The sequence below is a fragment of the Cetorhinus maximus genome, chromosome 6 (genome assembly GCF_964194155.1).
Source record: "Cetorhinus maximus chromosome 6, sCetMax3.hap1.1, whole genome shotgun sequence".
Lineage (NCBI taxonomy): Eukaryota > Metazoa > Chordata > Chondrichthyes > Lamniformes > Cetorhinidae > Cetorhinus > Cetorhinus maximus.
The window spans coordinates 17,008,076-17,031,719 of NC_135884.1; the positions used below are offsets into that span (position 1 = coordinate 17,008,076).

General features: G+C 44.2%; 1 protein-coding gene across 4 annotated transcripts in view; it reads right to left on the minus strand.

Annotated features, from left to right (window-relative positions):
* LOC144681572 (plexin-B1-like) overlaps positions 1–23,644 on the minus strand; it is a 225,187-nt gene that overhangs the window by 23,234 nt on the left and 178,309 nt on the right. For all 4 annotated transcript variants that reach the window (XM_078543275.1, XM_078543274.1, XM_078543272.1 and 1 more), the window contains 14 exons: positions 20,601–20,752; positions 18,930–19,035; positions 17,537–17,673; positions 16,407–16,583; positions 13,231–13,414; positions 10,863–11,105; positions 9,376–9,552; positions 9,029–9,177; positions 8,220–8,320; positions 7,818–8,035; positions 5,684–5,862; positions 3,265–3,331; positions 1,389–1,535; positions 512–668 (listed from right to left, as the gene is read on the minus strand). In XM_078543275.1, the coding sequence (XP_078399401.1) occupies positions 512–668; positions 1,389–1,535; positions 3,265–3,331; positions 5,684–5,862; positions 7,818–8,035; positions 8,220–8,320; positions 9,029–9,177; positions 9,376–9,552; positions 10,863–11,105; positions 13,231–13,414; positions 16,407–16,583; positions 17,537–17,673; positions 18,930–19,035; positions 20,601–20,752 (2,194 nt within the window). The remainder of the gene's footprint in view (positions 1–511; positions 669–1,388; positions 1,536–3,264; positions 3,332–5,683; positions 5,863–7,817; positions 8,036–8,219; positions 8,321–9,028; positions 9,178–9,375; positions 9,553–10,862; positions 11,106–13,230; positions 13,415–16,406; positions 16,584–17,536; positions 17,674–18,929; positions 19,036–20,600; positions 20,753–23,644) is intronic.

Here is a 23,644-nt window from a genome sequence, read left to right on the forward strand (position 1 = left end):
GTGACATTTTCTCAGCCTCAAAACAGGCTGGAAGGAATGGTTCTTCCACTCAGAAACGCAACTACAAAAGCTCCATCTAATTCTCTACTCCACCTCAACTGGTATCACCTCAATTGTAGTACAAATACAATGTTAACAAGAAGGTCCCAAGTCCAGTGAAAACATGTATTCACAGACTAATGGGATCTGAACTGAATCCCAAGGCTGCCAGACATATGAATATGAAAACTGTAGCTGTTGTGCAGATTCACAGACTTGAACCAGCATATAGTATCTGTTCACCATAGAAGCAAAGCATCTTCCCATTCTAGAAGACAAAACTGGCATGCTCAATCTCTCCAGCTATAACTTTGTATAAGATCCATCCTCAGTTCTTTCACTAAAATACTAACATCCGTCAGTTCTCCATTTAAACCGGCTCCCTGACACTTCCTATGCTTCTCACTACAGCCCTACTTCTGACATACATTGCCCTCTCTACAATCTTATTAAGGAACTCCCCCTTTCTTACCCAGGTCAAGTGTTTCTACATGTGGTCGAAGTGAGTAGGTCACTCCCTTGTAGATCTGATCAATGATTTTTTCTTTGACTTGGGTAATAGTGTCACAGTCCAACACTTTCACGGGGGAAGGCTGCACATCTTCTCCTTGGACCAGGACGTTGAGTGTCTGTGTAGAGGATGGAGGAAATCACAAAAAATAATTTAGTGAGCAACAAGGAAAACAGGATGTTACCTTTCAGATCCAAAGGCTTCACTAGGGGTCTTAAAATATCCTCTCGCATCATGTTACAACTTTATCTGATGCCTGTAGTTAACAGCACCATAAGTGGTCAAACCTAGCAAATAAGGATCAAGAACAACGTGAAATTTCAATGAAGGCCACCTAAAGGTTTAGTTTGAATCTCCTTCCCACCATATCCAGTCAATGCACTGCTTCATGATACAAAAGAATGAAATTTGTAAACCTTACACACCCAACAACAGACCTCCAGTCTTTAAAACCTATTGGGTGGAATTTTACAGTCCTGAAGTCAATGGACTTTTGAAAGGCTTGCTGCATTTTACGGCCTCCCCACCCCCGCCACAACTGGACTGCAAAATTCTGCCCACTGTCATTTATATCAAGCTTCTAGAAAGGGGTTGAATGAAACAGCCCAGGTCAGCACTTAAGCCTATCCACCAGGGGGCATGCTTGAGACGTAATTTCCTGCCCAATATTTTGCTTCGTTCCCTTGGCAGAGGCTGGTGGTAACTGCCGAAGTTCAAAAGTCAAAATGATAATCAAACTCTAGCATCCCACTGAGGAGTCAAATACAGGGCTGTGACTGGAAGACCTGACTGTTCCATTTTCCTTGAAGCTAACGTTATTATCTTTTGGGGGATTTACCAGTGTACGATACTCCATGTCCTCTCGGAGCAGTCTGTTGTCATTGAGGGTATACTTGGCCTTTCCTGACACAGCATCAACAGGTCCTTTATCCACTTGGTGTTTGATAGCTCGGAACAGCATGTAGAGTGATTCTCCTGCTGAATCCTAGGGACATGAGGATGGACAACAATTATTATCTAGGTAAAGAAGGCACATCCAAGATATTTTATTTTAAACTTTGGATAATGTCATGGGGCATTGGCCTTAGCTCCTCAGGCCCTTTCTGACTATTCTTAGAAAGCAATTAGGACAACCTGGTCATCTCTGGCATATTTTCGCCCAGTAGCAAAGTCATTTCTGGTAGCACTGCTCTAACTGACTGGACCCTCCAGGAACACTCGTTACATCTTGTTAGACAATGATCAGAGCTTCTCTACCTAGGGAAGCATGTACATCTTTGACTAAACTTTGATTTGGGAAATTAGTTAAACAGTTAGTTCTAAACAAACCCCCGTCACAAATCAACACATAACTGAAAAACCAGACCAATATTAAAGTCGCTGGGATGTAAGACAGTATAGTCCTTAGAGTACATTAAAACCCTGAATTCTGTGAATACAAACAGATGATAAGAGTAACCTTGAATTTAGATAGTGTCCCTCACATTCTCACAAAGTCCCCAGATGTTTTAAGGAACCAATAAGTTATTAGTCATTGCTGCTGTGGAGGCAAACAACAGGGTCCTTCAAACAGACGAATGTTGGCCAGGAAATCCTGCTCTTCTTCAATTAGATCCTTTGTCTCCAGTTGAAGCAGCAGACAGGGGTCAATTTAAAATCTCATCCAAAAGATGGCTCTCTAACAATGTAGCATTCCATCAGTACTGACTATGCTCAAGTGCTGGCAGAGGGATCAAATCCACAACTTTCCAATTCAGTGGAAAAAGTGCTACCACCGGGCCAAGTAGATAACAACAGATTGGAACTGGACAATGCCAAGACAGTGGGCATATGGCAGTAATCTAGAAGGTGCAACTCATTATAAAAATATTATAGTTACACAGCCCACTTCAACAAAGCAACCAAGATCAAGCTACTCTTAACACACACTATTCCTGGTGGAACTGCAGATTCCACTGTAAGTTATCAGGCTTTAAGTGTCATTCCATTTCCGGGTTTGACCATTGTTATTGGTGATTTGATTGTGGATCCTGCCATGCCTAGACTCTTCGGCCAGTACCAATGTCTTCCTCTCCACCTTATTTTTGGCTGACAGCCTCCCTGATAAGGCCACTCACTACAGTATTTTGGACGTTATTCCTGCTGTTCCATAGTTCCCATTTGCATTTGACTACCATTTCAAAAGCTTGAGGCAATAGTTTGGAATCTGGCATCCTGAGCATCTCATCTAGCTACTGAGAAATTTTTACTATGAAAGTTGGTTTATTGGCAGTTTTAACATTAAGGGCAGAATTTTGCCATCGTTGGGAGGGCTCGGTGGGGGCAGGCGGGAGTGGTCAGGAGTGGTTATTTTACGCTCGTTTGGCTTGGATGCGTGCCCGCCCAACGAGTGGAAAATCCTGGCCTAAAAGTCTAAAACTACAGTCATTTGTAACTTTAACCATCTACTAGAACTTGGGCAGTGCATGTGAGATAATAACCCATGGGAAAGAAGGGCATGGATTCATATGCACAATTCCTCACTCAAAGAGCCAAAATAAATGTTATGGCTGCAGTTTATTGGAATAACATATCTTCCAGCACATTTCTTTCCAAGCTGTAATATTTTAGGGGGAAAAAGAGAGTATCCACATAGCATTCTGATACAGTACATTGATCATACAGAGTAAACGGTAACTGAGATGCATGGATCACTCTCTTAACTGATTACCTACCCTGAGGAATGTGTACAGACAGATCGACATCCAATTTGTCAGCAATTTCTCCACCACTGTTTCTGTCCTGAAACACAGGAAAATAACTTATACATTTTGTTTTAACACTGATTTTTATCAAAATGCATATTTTGTGTTTTGTACAGAATATTGGAAAGGATGATTGTTGGAAAGCCATTTGTTAGGCCCTCATTGAAAGGAAGAACATGGTTGTGGCTCAGTAAGATAGCATTTGATTTCATAGCCATGATTTTACTTCTAGTAAATGGGACCCACACACTGCCCCCGAGAGAGAAAAATCGGAGAGCTGAGCTCAGCTGGTAAGACTTTGTTGCAGAATGATGCCAGTGGCACAGGTTCAATCCCCGTACCAGCTGTGATAGCTCATGAAGGCCTGGCTCCTCACCTTGCCCCAGGCTTACGGAGTGGTGCCCCTCAAGCTATATAACCAATTCTGTCTCTCGAATGGGGAGAGATGCCCATAGTCCTTTGCTGACTGTGGCTAATTTGTCAATGTGCAACTTTTCCACATTTCATAAGCCTTCAAAACAGTTTGCCTGCTCTCTCTCTGCTCTTGGATAGTGTGGGGAAAATTAAAAATGCACAGCAGGAATAAACTGAAATAGAAAAATTATATTGACAGTGCATATTAGCTCTTCATAAAGTAAGTATTAGGGAGTAATAGTTTATATCATTTAATTATTTTTGTATGCATGCTGACATCACCCAGTTCTACCTCACCACAATCTCTCCCAAATCTTATCACGGCTTCTGATTTGTCACGATGCTTGTTTGACATATATTGTCAATATTGGAAGAGCAGCAACATCTTCAAACTAAATATTGCGACAACAGAAGCCATTGTCTTTGGTACCAGCTACAAACTCTGCTCCCTAACCACAGATTGCCTTCCTCCACTTGGTCTCTGTTTGAGGCTGAATCAGACCAGAAGTAACCTAGGAATCCGATCTGACCCTGAGCTGAGCTTCTTATCCTATATTCACTCCATTAGCAAAACCACGTACTTCTGCCTCTGTAACATTGCCAGTCTTTATTGCAACCATGGAAATCCAATCTCTTCCATACATGATAGCACTTTAATGACCATTGACACGAGTAGAATATATCCTGAAGATGCATGAAATACTAAAATATTCTACACAAAATCCAACCCATTCCATGCACATTGAATGGCCATGTCAAATATTAGATACCTTTTACAATCCCACATCCCATCAGTTGTCTATTTGTTGTATAAATTACACTGTTTAAAAATAAGGGGTCACCCAATTAAGACAGCGATGAGAAGAAATTTTTTTCTCTGAGAGTTGAGAGTCTTTGGAACTCCTTTCCTCAAAAGGTGCTGGAAGCAGAGTTTTGGAATATTTTTAAGGCAGAGCTAGATAGATTCTTACTACCTAGGAATCTAAAGGTTATCGGGGGTAGGTGGGAATGTGGGGTTGAGGTTACAATCAGATCAGCCATGATCTTATTGAATGGTGGAGGAGGCTCAAGGAACCTAGTGGTCTACTCCTGCTCCGAATTCATATGTACGTTTACATATGTTACAGAAGACTCCATGCAACAGTACAGGACCATGTTAACACTTCCAACCCTTGCTGAAAGATTTACTCCAAATTCCTTTTCTCATTCACTATCTTTGCTCCTCATCTCCTGCAACTCTTCCTTTTTCAACTTTATAAAATGACTCAACCGTTACAGCTGGGTCCAATCCTCTCCTCATAGTCATGCACTTTCTGGAACCGGCAAGTTTTCACCTCCCTTACACGGTGCTGCTGAAGACAAGAGCACCATTTTCCTTAAGTGGCCCACTGCACCTGTCTAAATGCAGGACAGGGTCAAGAAGCACATTTGGCAATGCCTGTAAGGCTGCATCTGGCAAGGACTGGAGCTTCACCAAGACTATAGTGGAACTCACACCAATTCCCGCGGAGGGACTTTCGGGGCATTAAGGACAGAATTCTGCTTGGGCACAGAATTTCAGGTCCATGGTCTACACCCTGCCCCCGCCAGTTTCTAACTTGCTAAGTCAGAAGTGTTCTCCTCATAACGACAATGGACCTTGACCTACCATGATCCCAAATGGGTTTAGCACCGACAAAATCAAATTTGGAGCCTTCCATGTTTGTGCCACTGAATACCAAATTGGATATGACACTTACATCAAGTAAGCCACTAGCTCTGGGGATGACATTTTCACTTAAGTTATTAAATTCCCTTCAACATTTTGGTTAATTTTTGTTATATTGGGTCATTGGTGCCCCTTTCAAATGGGTCACTTAATTGGTAATGGGTTTACAAAAGAAAGAAGTAAGCCACTTGGAGAAGCAATACTGGCATTTAAGCATTTATGAGCTGCCAGGTCAGAAACCCAAGCCCAGGCTCGTTTGGCACTTACCTGCGCAGCATAAGTTTAGGGTTCTTGGCAACATTCTGCTCCACCAGATCATTCAGCAATGTCTTCAAGATATCCGTATAATACTCTAGTTTTCCATGCAATGAGACGGTCAATAGCGATGCCACATAAGCACGATCTCGTGGCGAGAATGTCCGCTGGCTCTCCAGCGTGTGAATAAACTAATGCAGAAAGACATGAAAGGTTCTTAAACAAGTTAAGAAAAAAAAATAACCGATTTACAACCCACCAAGTCTTCCCCGATGATTTATCATGTTCCATTTGCCTCCGAGTTCCCTTTCAGCTGGAAAAGCAGCTGGGTCTCCAGGACTATATATAAACAAATGGATGGTCTCCTGACAGGAAATGGTCTGGTGTTCGCCAAAGGTACAATGACTACCTATCCAGTATCAGGGTGGCTACCTGGGAATTTTGGAAAATGTAAACTGGGCAATGAATACTTTAAGAAGGCTGTGTGCAGTTGTGATAAAGGTCCTATCACACGTGCAAGTTTTTTAAAAAAATGCATCCTTCCCCTTAAGCCCAGTTTCGAAGTGGGCAAAAGAGGCTGGTTCTAATTCGACAATTGAATTAGAATAATTGAATCTCTAATTCAAGCCCAACTGTTACAAATTCAGGTACCTTCTTAGGTTCAGTGGCATCAGCTCCTCCATAAGCAGTTGGAGCATCTTACTTTAATGGCAGTTGACTCACATCACTCTGTATCCACTTGCACAATAACATAATTCAGTATTGCAACAATAGCGGTTACTTTGTGACCTGCACTAAATATTCCCATCCTCCACAGGATTCCCTCTTCAATCTCTCTGAAGGCGGAGCGAGCAAAGACATGGGGCTGAATTATCCCCCTGTTGGGGGGGATTCTGCAGGGGTGGGCGGGAGCGAGCGCGAACCTGATCGACGCCCCTGATCGGGTGTGCGCCATTTTACATGGGCAGGCCAATTAACGCTATGCGCTCCCTGTGTGGTGGGGACGGGCGGGGGATTCCCTGAGTCGGCAGAAATCTCCGTGGCACAGTGGTGCCTCAGGGAGGTTAGTTTAAGTTCTGAAAAATTTAATAAAGGGAAAAAAAAATTTTAAGGACATGTCCCCTCATGTGAAACTGTCACATGAGCTGGGACATGTCCATTAATATTTTCAAAAAGTTTATTTCATTAATAAACACTTCATGAAACCTCATCCCGCCCGTGGATGAAGTTTCATGTAAAGTGCGAAGGCCGCCTGGGCTCTTTGCCTGCCCGCCAGCCTTAAGGTTGGACGGGTAGCATTCTTAACAACTTTAATTACTTTCTTAATGGCCTTAATAGGCCTTTGACAGTACGGAGGACGCGCAGCTGCATTGGCTGAGCACCCACCGAACTGACAATCTGAATGACGTGCGGTGACGTCAGGACGCCCACCCGACATCACCGCGCATTGGCAAGCTGGCCCCGCCCCCCCCCCCCCCCACCCTCGCCAACCGGAAAATTCTTCCCATGGTGAAAGATACAATACAAATTAGTGAACTTCTCTATTTCACAGTAAGGTGAACAGGCAGAACTGCAATCATGATCGGTTAATTCATTTCCAACTTATGTTACAAAATGAAGAGGACACCATGCTTCCCCAATCCTACTTTTTTCCTGTAGCATTTCTCACTACTTAGTCCAGATGAAATCCTTTGATACTTTCTCTTTAGAACACGTGAATGCTTGCAGAGCAACCTGTTTCAATAGCCTCTCTCTGTCTGCCTCTTTCTGTCCTTTTATCTCTTAATATTCACAGCCAGAAAAGAAATCAAAGACTTTCCAATTCAATGGGTGCGAGGTGTTTCATCAGTTTTCCAAATCTGTTCTGGAAAACTGGTTAAAAAATTCCCAAATGTGACAAGAACAATAAGCCCCCTTTTCCCCACCTCAATGTACAAGATGCCATTAAAAGTGAAATATTTGGACACATTAAAATTTGTCGGAAATGTCACTTGTTGCCTAGACTAGGTCAGACTGAAAGTAAAATAATCTACAGGTGGTTTTGCCTATTGAGATTACTGTGTTGCTGCCTCCGCTATAGAGACAATATCTGGATACTATTACAACAAACACACACAGATCCTGAATCAAAGTGTTCTTCGTTTACCTTTGTGAGGAAAAGCTTGCTATTCAATAAATTAGAAAGCTGGACCAGCCCCTGTTCCACTGTCTGGCGTCGAGATTCAGGGACATCAAGATCCCGCTGCAGAGGTGACTCCCGGTGCCCTGGGAAGAAGATTCGCTCGGCATAGGTCTTGTAATCCAGAAAAGGAATTCCAGTTCCAACCAAATCACTGGACAGGTCCATCATTTCAGTCATGAGATCTGTCAAACGTTTATTACAAATTTCCAGGAGAGAACAACATTTTATTAGTAATTTGAAAGCAGACAGAAGAGACATTCACTGAAATAAAACCTGCTTTATTGCCAAATAAAATGCAATGTAGCATGTTGATGTTAATTAACCTCTGCAGACTTAGGAATGCACACAAACACACAAACCAATTACCTGTGAATTCCTTCTTGCATCGATCACGGACACTGGTCTCCAGGTTCTCCAGCTGAATCTGTACTTTCTTGTAATCTCTCAGGGCCTGTTTACTTTTCCGCCTGCCAGGTAGAGAGCAAGATCACATCATTCACAGAAAATGGCGGATGAGCGGATTTTAAATAGTTACATCTCGGATCTACTGTCCTTTTGAGGCTAATAGTTCGGACTTGGAGAGTGACATGCTGGTAGAGGAGGCGGCCAGATAGATGGGCATGAGAGGGGAGCACTTGTGAAGCATACGCCTGAAGAATCCGGACGTGTAATGGTAACGCTACTGGGAGGATGGGTATCAGAACTGTCACACTTGGTATAAACAGCTCCTCTCTAATCAAAAGGATTTTGCCCAGCAGAAAATCTGGGGGTCTGCCGAAGGTGCTGCAAATGCAAAACTGACGCTTTGCAGTTAGAATGCATGCAACACAGCTGAAGCTGTCAGTTTCCATGTTACTGCACCCACAAATTACGATAACTTTCACTGGCTCTCAATCTCACAGGTCAATGGATAATGATGAATGGCTTGTGGAAGATAAGTTAAAGAATCCGCAGCAGTTTCCCAGCTCATTTCACATTGGTTCCTTATAAGCCAGGGAGACAGGAGTCAATTAGGAATACCGGCTTCTATCTGTTTCAACCAGGAAATAGTCCACCCTTTGCTGCTTTTGAGTCCTCGTGAACATTTCCACTAGGTGAGAGATGATTGGAAGGTTTAAATAATTTGGCTTGAAGCTCTCAGCCTCTCAGTGAGGGGATTGTTAGCCATTCCCTACCTGTAGATAAGCACAATGATCAGGACAATCAGGGCGACGATGGATGCTCCCACCCCAAGTCCAATCTGGGCCTCTATTGGGAAGTTGGACTGACTCTCTGCATCGTACTGGATCTTCCCCAGCTCGAAATTTAGCTTTCCCATTTGCACCTGAGGGACAAGAACAAGAGAATGAAGGAACATGAGACAGCAGGAGGAGGGTGGGGGAAAAAAATGCAGCAAAGTGTGTACGAAAGAGAGGTTTTAATGTCAACTTTGAATGTTTATTTTGGCTTAAGGACTACCCAGTAACATTCCCTATCAGCCGTCGCCTACACCACATACAAAACGGAGGAACGTGTAGCGTACAATAAATTCCGGCAATGTGTCCAGGCTCTCGCGCTTTCTCCTCCTTTGCGCAGCAGGCTGCTCCAGAGGAGGCTCGCAGTACAGGTGATTCGCAGTCAGAGTTCTCACAACACAAATTCCCTCGCCCACCATTGCGACCACCTCTTCCTTCGTAATCGCCAGGTCCAGGTTTTCTCCCTGAAGGCAAAAGTCAAAAGGACATTTAGCACAAATGGAATCGTAAAGGCTGGCCAGGAGGTAAGAGGTGTGTCTCTTTCGCAACGGGTAACTAAGTGTGAGATAAAGTTAGACTGTAGCGGGGTATTGGAAGAAGAATGCAGTCAGATTTGAGAGTGGGGTGCCAAGCCCAAGGTGTCGTTTGCAGAGAATGGAATATTGTTTGACCCTGCAGAGGGCCAGCTGTTTCCGAGAGGGAAATAGCATCAGATCTTATGGGTGGGGCAGTAGATTCAGAGAGAAATACACTCTCACATCTCAGTGAGGGGGATACATTCAGATCCAAGTAGGGTACCTGAGGAAGAAAAGTTATTGGAGCTCATGGGTATCAATACTTCTTTCATTATGGAGTGGAGGAGCAGAGGAATCTGAATCTTACCATCTTGGACAGAAGAGACCACATGATAGTTTAGTGATGGATTATTGTGATCGCCTGGGTGCAGAGGTGCGAGACAATAGTTGTGATTTTACACAAACACAAGGGTCGGGAGAAGATGAGAGGGTAAATGTTGAAAATTGCTTTAAACGCATCTGCCATCAGTAAGTACCTCAGAAGTACAAGAAATGTGTGTTTAGGACAATTGCTGCCAAGATTTTTTTTTTATTCATTCATGGGTTGTGAACATCGCTGGCAATGGCAAACATTTATTGCCCATCCTCTAATTGCCCTCAAGAAGGTGGTGGTGAGCCACTTGCTTGAACTGCTGCTGTACTTGTGGTGTAGGTGCACCCACAGTGCTGTAAGGGAAGGATTTCCAGGATTTTGATTCAGTGACACTGACGAAATGGTAATATAGTTCCAAGTCAGGATGGTGTGCATGGCTTGAAGGGGAACTCGCAGGTGGGATCACGCCCATCCGCCTGCTGTCCTCGTTCTTCTAGGTGATAAAGGTTGCAGCTTTGGAAGATGCTGCCAAAGAAGCCTTGGCAAGCTGCTGCAGTTCATCTTGTGGATGGTACACACTGCTGCCATGGTGATGGGGAAGGTGAATGGCTATGGTGGTGGATAGAGTGCCGATCAAAGAGGCTGCTTTGTCCTGGACTGTGTCAAGCTTCTTGTGTTGTTGGAGCCGCACTCACCCAGGCAAACGGAGAGCATTCCATCACACTCCTGACTTGTGCCTTGTAGATGGTGGACAGGCTTTGGGGAGTCAGGAGTTGAGTAACTTACCAGAGAATTCCCAGCCTCTGACCAAGATAATCTAACTGCTATTATACATCAACTACTGAAATAAATTTAAAAGAAAAATCACTTTAGAAAGTCACCATACCTCAACAGACAGGACACTGCCCGGTTTGTGCCTGTATGGCTTTGAAGGGTCATCCGCATTTAGTGGCTTCAGGATAGGATTAGGCTTGTATGTGAACTTTGTTGGACTGATCTCATTGAAATCGAAGCACAGATTATCCATGATGAAGTGCACAGAGACAACAGCATTGCTGACAGGGGCTTTGATCGATGGTGTTTTACAAGTCATGAAGGAAGAGTTGTTCACCTGGCAGAACTCAACGAACTGGAAAAAAAATTGGGGGGGGGGCGGAAGTGGGGAGGAAAAACAAATGAGAATAATGCCATTATATCTCAGTAAACCCAATACTCTACAGTATATAAATACACGTTGTTATAATGTTGTGTCTTTAACATAGTAAAAAGCCCCAGGGTTCTTCAGGAGAGTGTTATCAGGGAGAGAGCTTGATGAGGAAAGAACTTGGGGGCCCGAGGTGGGTACTCAAGCTACTTAGAAAATAGCATTTAAGGTCACACAGATTCATTCCGACAATTTTAATCCTCTCTAATCATGTGAAAGCAATTTGTCCTTTGTTAACCAAAATTATCAAGGCAGGGCGGGGAGGCTTGGTAGTGGTTATTTAATATTCAGATGCTATGTTGTTGACAACATCAGCTTTGACTCTGAAGGTGCTGATTAGGGATCAGACAGGCAGTTGACAGCCAAAGCTAAATAATGGTTGCACCAGGTAAAATCTCATGGCTTCAGAACTAAATCTTTCATTTGTTCTCCAGCCACCGAACATAACATGACATAAACTGGTAAAGTTACTTCAGCTGCCTGAAGGATTTAATCTCACCTGCAGCATCAATGGTTGCAGCTGGCTGACTTAAAAAAAAATCAACAATTTCAATTGTGCAATTTAAGTATAAAAGTTTAGCAGCTCATGTTCAAAGAAAAATGAAAAGGAATGCCTTCCTAGTTTTGATTTCTTTTTCGATCCATGCAGCAGTGTCTTGTCCATCCTATTGTTTCTCTCCACAGGGATCGTTCCCTCCGGGACACCCTGGTCCACTCCTCCATCACCCCCTACACCTCAACCCCCTCCCACGGCACCTTCCCATGCAACCGCAGAAGGTGCAACACCTGCCCCTTTACTTCCCCCCTCCTCACCGTCCAAGGGCCCAAACACTCCTTTCAGGTGAAGCAGCATTTCACTTGCACTTCCCTCAATTTAGTCTACTGCATTCGCTGCTCCCAATGCGGTTTCCTATACATTGAAGAAACCAAACGCAGACTGGGTGACCGCTTTGCGGAACACCTTCGGTCTGTCCGCAAGCATGACCCAGACATCCCTGTCGCTTGCCATTTTAACACACCACCCTGCTCTCATGCCCACATGTCCGTCCTTGGCCTGCTGCAATGTTCCAGTGAAGCTCAACACAAAGTGGAGGAACAGCACCTCATCTTCCGACTAGGCACTTTACAGCCTTCCGGACTGAATATTGAGTTCAACAACTTTAGATCATGAACTCTCTCCTCCATCCCCACCCCCTTTCCGATCCCCCTTTTTTCCAATAATTTATATAGATTTTTCTTTTCCCACCTATTTCCACTATTTTTAAATGTATTTCCATCCATTGTTTTATCTCTACCTTTTAGCCTATTTCGATTCCTTTCCCCCACCCCAACCCCACTAGGGCTATCTGTACCTTGCTCGTCCTGCTTTCTACCCTTAATGTCACCTATTAGCACATTTCTTAGCTAATATCACCACCGTCAACACCTCTTTGTCCTTTTGTCTATGACATCTTTTGGCAATCTCCACCTATCACTGGCCCTCTATCCAGCTCTACCTGTCCCCCCGCCCCTTAAATCAGCTTATATTTCACCTCTCTTCTGTTTTTCCTTAGTTCTGTTGAAGAGCCATACGGACTCGAAACGTTAACTGTGTTCCTCTCCGCAGATGCTGTCAGACCTGCTGAGTTTTTCCAGGTATTTTTATTTTTATTTTTGTTTCCATTGTTCCTCTCACTCACTCTGGTTTCTAAACTTCTGTGTTTGATGGGAGAGTGGCTGTTACTCCATGGACACTGTGCCATTTTGTGTCTACCTGAAAGGCGATGTGGTTCTACAGGGAGAGTATGGGCTGGCTGGCAGTCAAGACTTGTCTCTGGTGTCTAACCTGACCACCTATCCAGGTTTTCCCGTTGAGAGTGATTGCCTTAATCCCGGTTTTCCTTGTGAGAGTGATTGCCTTAATCGAGGTTTCCCCTACTGAGGGTGATTGCGTTACTCCAGGTTGAGTGCCTGCCTGAATCCAGAAATCCCAGTTGAATTGAACATTTTGGTTGTAAACCTTGTCCTTTACTGCACCATTTTACATGCCACTGAAACCAGCTTCTCTCACCTTTTGTGGACTCTTTTCACTGCAGCCGCTCTCCTTTGTCGTTCTACGTTTCCTCTCTCTCCCCAACCTTCGCAGTTTGGAGAACGATCTCCGCCATCGTTCATTTGGAATTAACTGGACCATCATCTGAGGTGTTTGCACAGCATCCAAGTTTTGCCCATATACGCTGATCACCCTCCCTCCGCTGAAACAGATCACAGAATGGCTCAACAACCTCAGTCATACAGAAAATGTCCTCAAGTTTTTTTTGCTAATAATTATTCCCATCAGTTTGGGTTCCTTTCTATGTTCAATGGTTTATTACTTTCCCTTCATTATCCCTGTAGTATACGCCTCACTAACTTTACTGCATGGATAACAACTGATTTAAGAAAGCAGGGAAGTGTGCATCAGCGTTAACCAGATAGAGCCCATGAAGGGGCCAAAACAGAGCCTCCATGGAAACTACCATCATAACAACTGCAATAACTTGTATTTATATAGCACCTTTAACATAATTAAACATCCTGTTATAAAGCAAGATTTGACACTGTGCCAAATAAGACAAGGTTAGGCCAAAGCTTTGTCGAAGAGGCAGTTTTTTAAGGAACGTCTTAAAGGAGGAAAGCAAGGCAGAGAGGTTTAGGAAGGAAATTCCAGAGTTCCGGGTCTTCAGCTGAAGGCAGGCCTACCAGTGGTGCCAAGACTCAGGATACTCGAGAGGCCAGAGTTAGATGAGCACAAGTAACCTGAGAGGACTGTGGGGTTGGAGGGGATTAGAGAGAGAGAGAGGGAAGGATGAGGCCATAGATAGCTTTGAAAACAAGAAATGAGAATTTCAAGAATCATTATGTTGTTTAATTGGAGCCAATGTAACTCAGTGAAGATAGTTGAACAGGACTTGGTGTGAGTTTAGACATGGGCAGCAGAGTTTTGGATGACTTCAAATTTGTAGAACGTGGAGATGGGAGACCAGGAGCGCATTGGAATAGCTGAGTCTAGAAGTAACAAAAGTATGAATAAGGGTTTTATCAGCAGACAAGCTGAAATGGGGAGAAATCAGGTATTGTTACTGAGGTAGAAAGCAACAGTCTTAGTAATGGTGCAACTATGAGATCGGTAGCTCATCTCGGGGTCAAACATGACACCAAGGTTGCGAACAAACTTCATCGCAGACTGTTATCAAGAAGAGGAATTGTGTTTGGAGCAGGAGCTAAAAACTATGGCTTCAGTCTTCCCAATATTTAATTGCAGGAAATTTCTGCTCTTCCAGTACTGGATGTTAGATAAGCAGTTTGATAATTTAGCAAAAATGGAGGAGTCGAGAGAGGTGGTGGTGAGATAGAGCTGGGTGTCTTCAGTGTATATGTGAGAACTAATGCTGTGGTTTCAGGTTATGTAGTTGAGGGGCAGCATATAGATGGGAAATAGGAGGGGCCCAGGGATAGACCTTGGGGGACACCAGAGGTAACATTGTGGGAGCAGGAAGATAAGCCATTGTAAATGATATTAGAATGGAACCAGGTGAGAGAAGTCGCGCAGAGCTGGGCAACAGCAAAGAGTCATTGGAGGAGGATGGCACGGTCAACTGTGTCAAAGGTTACAGGCAGGTCGAGGAGGATGAGGAGGGACAGTAGATCTTGGTCACAGTCACATAAGAAGTCATTTGCAACTTCAATAAGAGCCATTTAGGCACTGTTTGATTATAACTGCAGGTAGTCAAACATGGAGATGCAAGAAAGTTGGGGATTCATTTGGGAGATGACGACATGTTCAAGAGCAGTTTCAAAGGAGGGACAGTACCTGAAAAGATGGAACCATAAAAATATTAACTGTGTCATAATGGGGAGGGAGTTATACTTTTAGATTTTCTTTGCTCACTTTCACCGCCTCCAGATAATCACAAACTCCATATCTACACATGCTGCCCTGTAAGGTGAGCACTTTACTTCTCCAAATTACAACCCCTCTCTTTCCAAGGCTGGTGACACCTCAAGGTGCTGAAAATCTGTGAGCTTCAAATATTTGGAGAATTTTCAACCAGAGGCTGGAATTCAGAACGCAAAGGCACCTTAGTGAAAAGTATGGAGAGTTGTAGAGGAGACAATGGCCCTCAGACTCAGTGGGTGGTACAGGATGCAGGAAACATGAACACAGTAGCACAAGTGGTAAAAGGAGACTGTGATACTGATTCATAAAGTGATTGCCTCTAATTGATGGCAGAGTAAATGATTTTTTTGTTTTGTTTATCTGTTAGTCTGCGCAGCACCCTGTTCCAAAAAGAATGATTAATTTGGGCAAAAACAAAAATAGCTGGAAAAACTCAGCAGGTCTGACAGCATCTGCGGAGAGGAACACAGTTAACATTTTGAGTCTGTATGACTCTTCAACAGAACTAAGGAAAAATAGAAAAGAGGTGAAATATAAGCTGGTTTAAGGGGGGGGGGTGGGACAGGTAGAGCTGGATAGAGGGCCAGTGATAGGTGGAGATTGGCCACTGAGTTGAGGTGTGACAGTGCAGGAGAATCAAACACTTTGCCACTATGTGTTAGTCTCAAGCTCTCCCTCCCAGGTTAGATCTATGACAGCACTGCAGAATAGACCTCTTTCCAGTCTCCCCAATGACGTGCCTTGGTCGGGAATGCCAGCTCTTAGAAGTCACAAATGGATGTTCTAATGCTGTATCTAAGATGGAGTCTCCACCATGCACCATAAAAGCAGACAAGCAAAGCAGCTCTGTTTTGATGCTGCCTCAAGACTCCTGTTTGGATGCCGCATGAGGACATTTTTGAGAAGCGCATGGGTTTGCAAAGCTGCTTCACCTCGACCTTTCCCAGCCAATGCACCAAGACAGCATATCCAGCCATCCTTTTAGCCTAACTGTGATCAACTTAACACCAAACTGTGGAGATCAAGGACCAGTTTTGGGTGAGGACTGATGTCCATGAGGAACTGTAAAGCGTTTGATTTAGGAGCAGCTAACTGACAAAGGAGACTTTGTTGGTCTCGGTCTCAGCTGATGGGATCCAAAAACGGGATTGGATTTCAGGGTGGGATCTGATCATGTTCCTGAGATGAAAGGGCGGCACTCTTAAACCCACTGCATTACATAGTTCCCCTTTCAGGAAATATATATCTTTGGTTCTCTACTGCAGCAATCTTTATTTTTCTGTCTTATAGCTTAAAAGCCATCTTACCCTAAGAAGCTCTTGTCTGGATGCACAATGGTGATGTTTGGATCTTCTGTGTAACTGTAGAAGATGGTATTCAGTCTCTTTAGAATATCACCATACCTGACTGTGATAGGCAGCTCGTCTGTCTGGTTGCTTGGGGCTGTGAGACACTGGACTTGATGATCCTCTATATCAGCAGAACTGTCCAGGGGGAAAACAATTGACAATCTTAACCAAAAGTATCTGTTTCCACACAGGGTTAGGAGGGACAAAACCAGTTATTAATCTGTACAGATCCCTTTTTACATGATCACAGAGGGAAGCCAACAGCTGTCTCTGCAACTTTTCAAGCCTTAACGCATAATTTAAGTAAAACTATCAGAACCACAGGTCAAGCTCTCCTTTTTGACTTGCAGGTTATCCAGTGAGTAGCTGACTTATACAGACCAAAGAATTTCCCAAGCTAAATCGTTGATCTCTCTGTGGAGCCATCCGGGGCATTGTAATTGATGCTGGATTAGGGAATGGGGAAACCACTGGGTTCCTGCTCCTGATCACTATTCACTGATCTTTGCTTGAAAGTACAAATAGGGATGTCAGGGGACTATGGGAGTTGGATCAACTGTGTGGCCTTCAAAGGTGCAATATCAGTCATTGGCAAAATTGACAAATCAAAAACAGCCACTTTGATGTGGCCCTGAAATAATGATCACCACTAGGACACAAGAGGTGGGAAGGAGAGTTCTCTGACTAACATCCTGATTGTTAACTAATGCCCCTGTTGTCTGATCCTCTAAATTCTTAGAATAAACCAACATTTCAGTATTGTACATTCTTTTCTCCATTAAGCAGATAACCCTTTCCCCTCTATTCATTGTCTTTGCATTATAAACCAACCTTAGCGAAAGGGTCAAAACGGTGGATTTTTTTCCCATGTGTGTGGCAATTCTGCTGGATGATGTGTGAATCGAACCCAAAATGAGCGTTTCCCTGTAAAGTGACCTTGTTCACAGTGAGAGAAACTTGGAACAAGTCCATCAGGAGCAGGCCCACATCTGCTCAGTCTGCAGCACAACACATTGGACCACCATGTCATTGTCCCTGTGCTAAAGTTCTGGAAGGATTCCCAGCTCACCTAGGATAAATGTACTTACATGAGGCAGGGGAAGTCACCAACAAACACCTTGATGTCACTTGCTCTGCCAGTCAGCAACTTGGTGCCACTGAGTGTGAGAGATGTCCCTCCAGCTTTGGGGCCACATGATGGTGAGATAGAGTTCAGCACTGGGCTCTGGAGGAGAAAGAAATCAAAACACAGGCTGCTTAATGACTTGTCAAATAGGCCCAGACATGGGTGAATAATCAGCAGCTAAACACTGAGACACACATCTCCAAAAATTTCACTTTAATGCAAGTGAACAAAAATTAAACTCATCTGGGCTCCTAGATTCTGATTCAGTTCTGGTTTTCTCAATCTGATCCTTATTAGTTTAAAATAAAATGTGCTCAGCAGATTCGTGTTAATTGCCTCATCTTCGTCCAGAGCTTATGTGCTGCACCTGCTGGGTTGTACGCGTGAATCTTCCCAAAGTTGATGCAGTACCTGCTCGGGGAGGCTGCATGTCAAGGTTTCACTCAGACTGACAGGGGCCAGGATTTTCCATTCGTTGGACGGGCTCAGCGGGAGCAGTCACGGAGCCGACTGCCGCCCGCGATTGGCCCCGTAACGCGAGCGGGCCAATTAAGGCCCACCCTGTGTGGATCGTAAGCGGTAACGCTGAGCGCCACCCGTGCAGGCGGGGGGGGGGAGGAGGGAGAGCTGGGTCTAGCGCGAAAGAGCACTTCAATCTCCCTGAGGCAGCTCCGTGCCTCAGGGAGGCTGAAGCTCATTTTGAAAAAATTAATAAAGAGCAGAAAAATTCAATGAAACATGTCCCCTCGTGTGACTGTGTCACATGGGGTGGGACAGGTTTTAAAGCTCAAATGAAGCCTTTTATTTAATTTGTAATAGCTTTAGGAAACCTCAGCCCGCTCGTGGATGAGGTTCCTTGAAAAACGTAAAGGCCGCTTGGACTTTTTTGCCTGCCCGCCAACCATAAGGTTGGATGGGCAGCATAAAGTTCAGGTCAATTACCTGGTTAATGGCCTTAATAGGCCTTTCAATGATGGCGGGCACGCAGCCGACTACGGCGTGCGCCCGCTGAATGAAATACCGCACGACTTTGCGATGACGTCAGGACACACGCCCGACATCATCACGCATCACTTTATGTTCCCACGTGCCAGGCGCGTGCCCGCCTGCCCGGTGAATGAAAAATTCTGCCCATGGTGTATTTAGCCGAGCAGGCGTCGGGACTTAGCCATGGCTCGACTCAGGGCTGGTGCTGCAGCTGCTGGGTTTGAGGAGCAGTCCGCAGCAGCACATGATAATACTCCTGCTCCTGTCTCAAATGTCCTTTCACTTCAGAAACTACAGAAAATCACAGAGTTCCAATGCTTAAAAGAAGTGTTTGAAATAAAAGCAAGCGTAATGGATTTCATACCGACCTGATATGTGAAAGGCTGTGTGGAGCTGCTGCTCCCTCCGTTCGCTACTTCAACTGTGACAGGGCCTGACACTTCCTCATAACTGGCTTCTGTGTAGCACACAATCCTACAGGAGGAAACTCATCAGCGTTAGCTGCACTGTGGGTGGGCAGTGTGAATGTATAACTAGCACACATTGGATTACAGTACCTGGGGGGCGGGCGGTGGGGGGAATGTGTCACAGCAGTAGTCCAAACATACTGCACAAGTATTTTTAACCATACAATCGATTCAACTATCAATTTTCAGTAACTAGAGTGAGCAGTAAAAACAGATGTTATTCTGCAACTGAGTAATCTGAGCCAAACATCCAGCCCTTCCAAACTAAAGGTACTGTGCATTCACATTCTGATATGTTGCAGCGCTATCCTGGCCTCCGTACGAACACAGAATAGGATTAGGTCTTTCAGCTACTCAAGCCTGCTCCGCTGTTCAATGAGAACATGGTTGATTTGTACCCCATCTCCATTTACCCACCTTGGCTCCATATCTTGTGATAACCTTACCTCATAAACTAAGTATCGGTCAGGATACTGGGGAAGAACTCCCCTGCCCTTCTTGGAATGGGATCTTTTACACCCACCTAAGAGTGTGTATGGGGCCAGGCATTGAACGTCTCGTGCAAAAGGTTACGCCTCTGACAGTGCAGCACTCCCTCAGCACTGCACTGGAGTATCAGCCTGGATTTTGTGCTCAAGTCTCTGCAGCTGTGGCCAATATTTTAACTTGCAAAGTTCTTCATTTTATCTGTAGGTGAACAGTGTCACTGGTTTACAGTCACTGAATAAGCCACATACCACCTTCCATAGAATCGCAGAATAGTACTGGAAGGAGGGATGCCATTCAACCCATCAAGTTTGTGCTGGCTCTTTCAAAGGGCAACCCCCAGTTAGTCCCACTCCCCCACATTTTCCCCATATGCATGTAATTTTATTCTCTTTCAGTTCTGTTTGGGAAAATTACTATTGAATCTGTACTGAATTTAAGCCCCCTGGTTATTGACCCTTCGGCCACTGGAAACAATTTGCTCTTTTCAAATCCTTCATAATTTTAAATATCTATATCAAATCTCCTCTTGGCCTTCTCTGCTTAAAGGAGAACCACCCCAGCAGTGCTTTGAGGGGTTTTGACCAGTGCTTTTGGGACTGAATTCAGCCAAGTGAACCATCCTTCTTCAAAAAATCACAGCACAGTGGTCTAGGATTGAAAGCCTTGTGGGCTCCAAACTTCACTCACAAACCTCCCGTTCTCAAATTCCTTCCAAACTGCTATACCCGTCACATCAAGCTCTGAGCCAGGAGTGCTAAAATCCTAACATTGTTCAAAGCAGTGACATAACCCAGGACGAGGCCAGTAACCATTGTAGTAGCAGAGTCGAAATTATGACATTGTACACACTGATCTGGGATGTACTGCGGCCTCCAAAGAGGGCCTCATCAGGGACAAAATACCTTTGCGCCAAGGTCGGGGTGGGAACATGGCCAGTGTTAACTATGAAAGGTGTGCTTCAGAAATTAACAGAAATTGGTAAGGATCAAGAAATCTGTGTAATTCTGCTTGAGCCCCACCGCTCGCTCACACACACGGGGGTTTCCGAGCACTCTGGTAGTTGAAGATCATCAAGTGACTGACCTGGTGGAGACCTCATACTTCAGAGGGTCAGCACGGCACGAGATCCCAGCCACGGTTACCATGTTCTGGATGTCCTCGAATCTCTGGCCCAAGTTTGAACCAGTGATGGTGACCATGGTCCCGCCTTCCTGCAGCCCTGACATTGGGTCGATCTGGAAAGGAAAATAATCTGTGTGAACAGGCGCAAAGCAACCTGTATGATCATGTATCAGCATTGGAGGAGTGGTGAGTAATCATTGAAAGGGGGAAGACACTAAGGTACGTTTTCGTAAAATATACATGCCAGATGTACTTTTTTCAGAGTTCAGTTGAAAAAAAGTGTGAAAAAAGTGATAAAAAGGTTAATAAATTTGCATTTAATTTTCCCCTGTGCTTTTCCTTTCTCCTGAGGTGCACATTCTTGCCTGAGTACGGTTCCCCAGCAGGGAAATATCTTTGCTAATTCACCCAAATGATCAATTTTTACTTAATCCTGGACAATGAGCATCACCACGACACTCAATTGCTCACAGGAATCACTCCCTACAACCAGAGGCCTGGACTAATGTTTCGGAGACAAAAGTTCAAATCCCACTAGGGCAGCAAGTTCAATTAATTAATAAATCAGGAAGATGCTAGTCTCATTATTAATGATCTGTTTTGTCATTGAAATTCTGCCATATGTGAGATTCCAGAACCACAGCAGCGTGGTTGACTCTTAACTGCCCTCTGAAAGGGTCCTGTAAGCCACCCAGTGGTAGGCAGCTCACTGCCACCTGCTCAAGGGCAATCAATGCTGGCCTTGCCAGCGACACTCACATCCCAGGAATCAATTTTTGTTTAAAATCCTGAACATGCCCGGCACCCCGAGAGGTGGGTTTTCCTGCAGGTGGTCAATGAACAATGATCAACAGCAGGAAACCTGGCTGAATTTTACACTCTCTAGCTGGAGAGTATCAATGTCAAATGTAGCCCTCTCCCAATTGATGCCTGGGCCAAGATCACTAACTGAACACAGGTGGGGGGTTCAACCTGTGCATCACTTGGTCTGTACAGCTTAATAATGTGTCACAGAATAATACAGAAGGAAGTGATTTCACCCATCCTGCCTGTGTTACTAATCATTACCACGTCTCTGCTCTTTTCCCGTAAAATATATTCCCTTTTTCTACAGAGACCCATTTCCCTTTAAACGTTACTATTGAATTTGGTTCCACCACCATCGCAGGCAGTACATTGCCTGCAACAGTTTAAGAAGGCTGAGCACCACCACCTTCTCAAGGGCAACTAGCGATGGGCAATAAATGCTGGCCCAGCAAGCGAAGCCCACATCCCGTGATTGAATTTAAAAAAAAAAATAAAATTCTAAATCATAACTACTTTTTTAAAATTCTTTTTTATTCATGCATGAGATGTGGGTGTCAATGGATAGGCCAGCATTTATTGCCCATCCAAAATTGCCCTTGTTCAGAGGGCATTGGGTCTGGAGTCACATGTCGGCAGACCAGGTAAGGACGATGTCCTTCCTTAAAGGACATTACTGAACCAGATGGGTTTTTACAACAATCGGCAATGGTTTCATGGTCATCATTAGACTTTTTTAATTCCAGATGTTTTTTTTAAAAATAGAATTCAAATTTCACCATCTGCTGTGGCAAGATTTGAACCCAGGTCCCCAGAGCATTACCCTGCGTCTCTGGATTACTAGTCCAGCGACAATACCACTACGCCACTGCCTCCCTTTCACTTGCTAAATTAAAAACAAATTCTCAAATCCCATCTGGCTTTTTTTGTTAATTATCCGTGTCCTTGGGTTCCTGTTTTTTTTTTGCCTCTATATCAAAACCCCTCATAATTTTGAACACCTTTATCATTTTTTCTCTTAACCTGCTTTGCTACAAGAAGGACACAGGCTACTGTGCCATTGATCTTACATAGGCCAGACTGGGCAGATTTCTTTCCCTATAGGGTTTGAGTGAACCAGAGGGTTTTTACACCAATTTGGAAGTTTCATGGTCGTCATTACTCACACCAGCTTTTTATTCCGATGAATTTAATTGCAGGTTGAGTATCCTTTACCCGTAAATCTGAAAACCAAACACATCCAAAAACCACGCTTTTTTTGAACCTCATCGAGAATTTAGTGGGGGAAATCTAGTTGTTTGCACTGTTCACCTTGCAACTTTTGTGGTGAATGTGTCAAAAAGAAATTTTTTCAGGTACCCAGTATTTATTATTCAGCGAGACAGCTTACTTTTCTAGCCATTTTATTTATTTAGAATATAGCTAGCCTAGGCTTAGGCTAATGCAATGTAAGTTTATATGTGTTATCCAAAAACTGAAATCATCTGAAATCCAAAATGCAATTGGCCCCGATGGTTTTGGATAAAGGACACTCTACCTGTCGATGAATTTAGGCTCCCCAGCTGCTGTGGTGGAATTTGATCTCATGCCCAGTAGTATAATCACAATGCTACTGAAACCCTTCCAATAGCACTGGGTGCTGCCATTCTTGCTCTGTGATCCTCATCTCCCAAGCATTTTTATATATACCCATTCAGATGGTTCAAAGATGCATCCTTCTAATTTATTCTTTCATGAGATGTGGGTGTCACTGGCAAGGCCAGCATAGGTTGCTCACCCCTATTTGTCCTTGAACTGAGTGGCTTGCTAGGCCATTTCAGGGGGCAGTTAAGAGTCAACCACATTGCTGTGGGTCTGGAGTCACATGTAGGCCAGATAAGGCAAGAATGGCAGATTTCCTTCCCCATTAGCGAACCAGACGGGTTTTTATAACAATTGATGATAGTCATCATGGTCACCATTACTGAGCCTAGATTTATGATTCCAGATTTAGGGGGGAGGCAGTGCCATGGCGGTATTGCCACTGGACTAGTAACCCCGAGGCCCAGGGTAATGCTCTGGGGACCCGGGTTCGAATCCCACCATGGCAATTCAATAAAAAAAAAAATCTGGAATTAAAATTCTGACGGTGACCATGAAACCCCCATTGCTGATTGTCGTAAAGACCCATCTGGTTCACTAATGCCCTTTAGGGAAGGAAA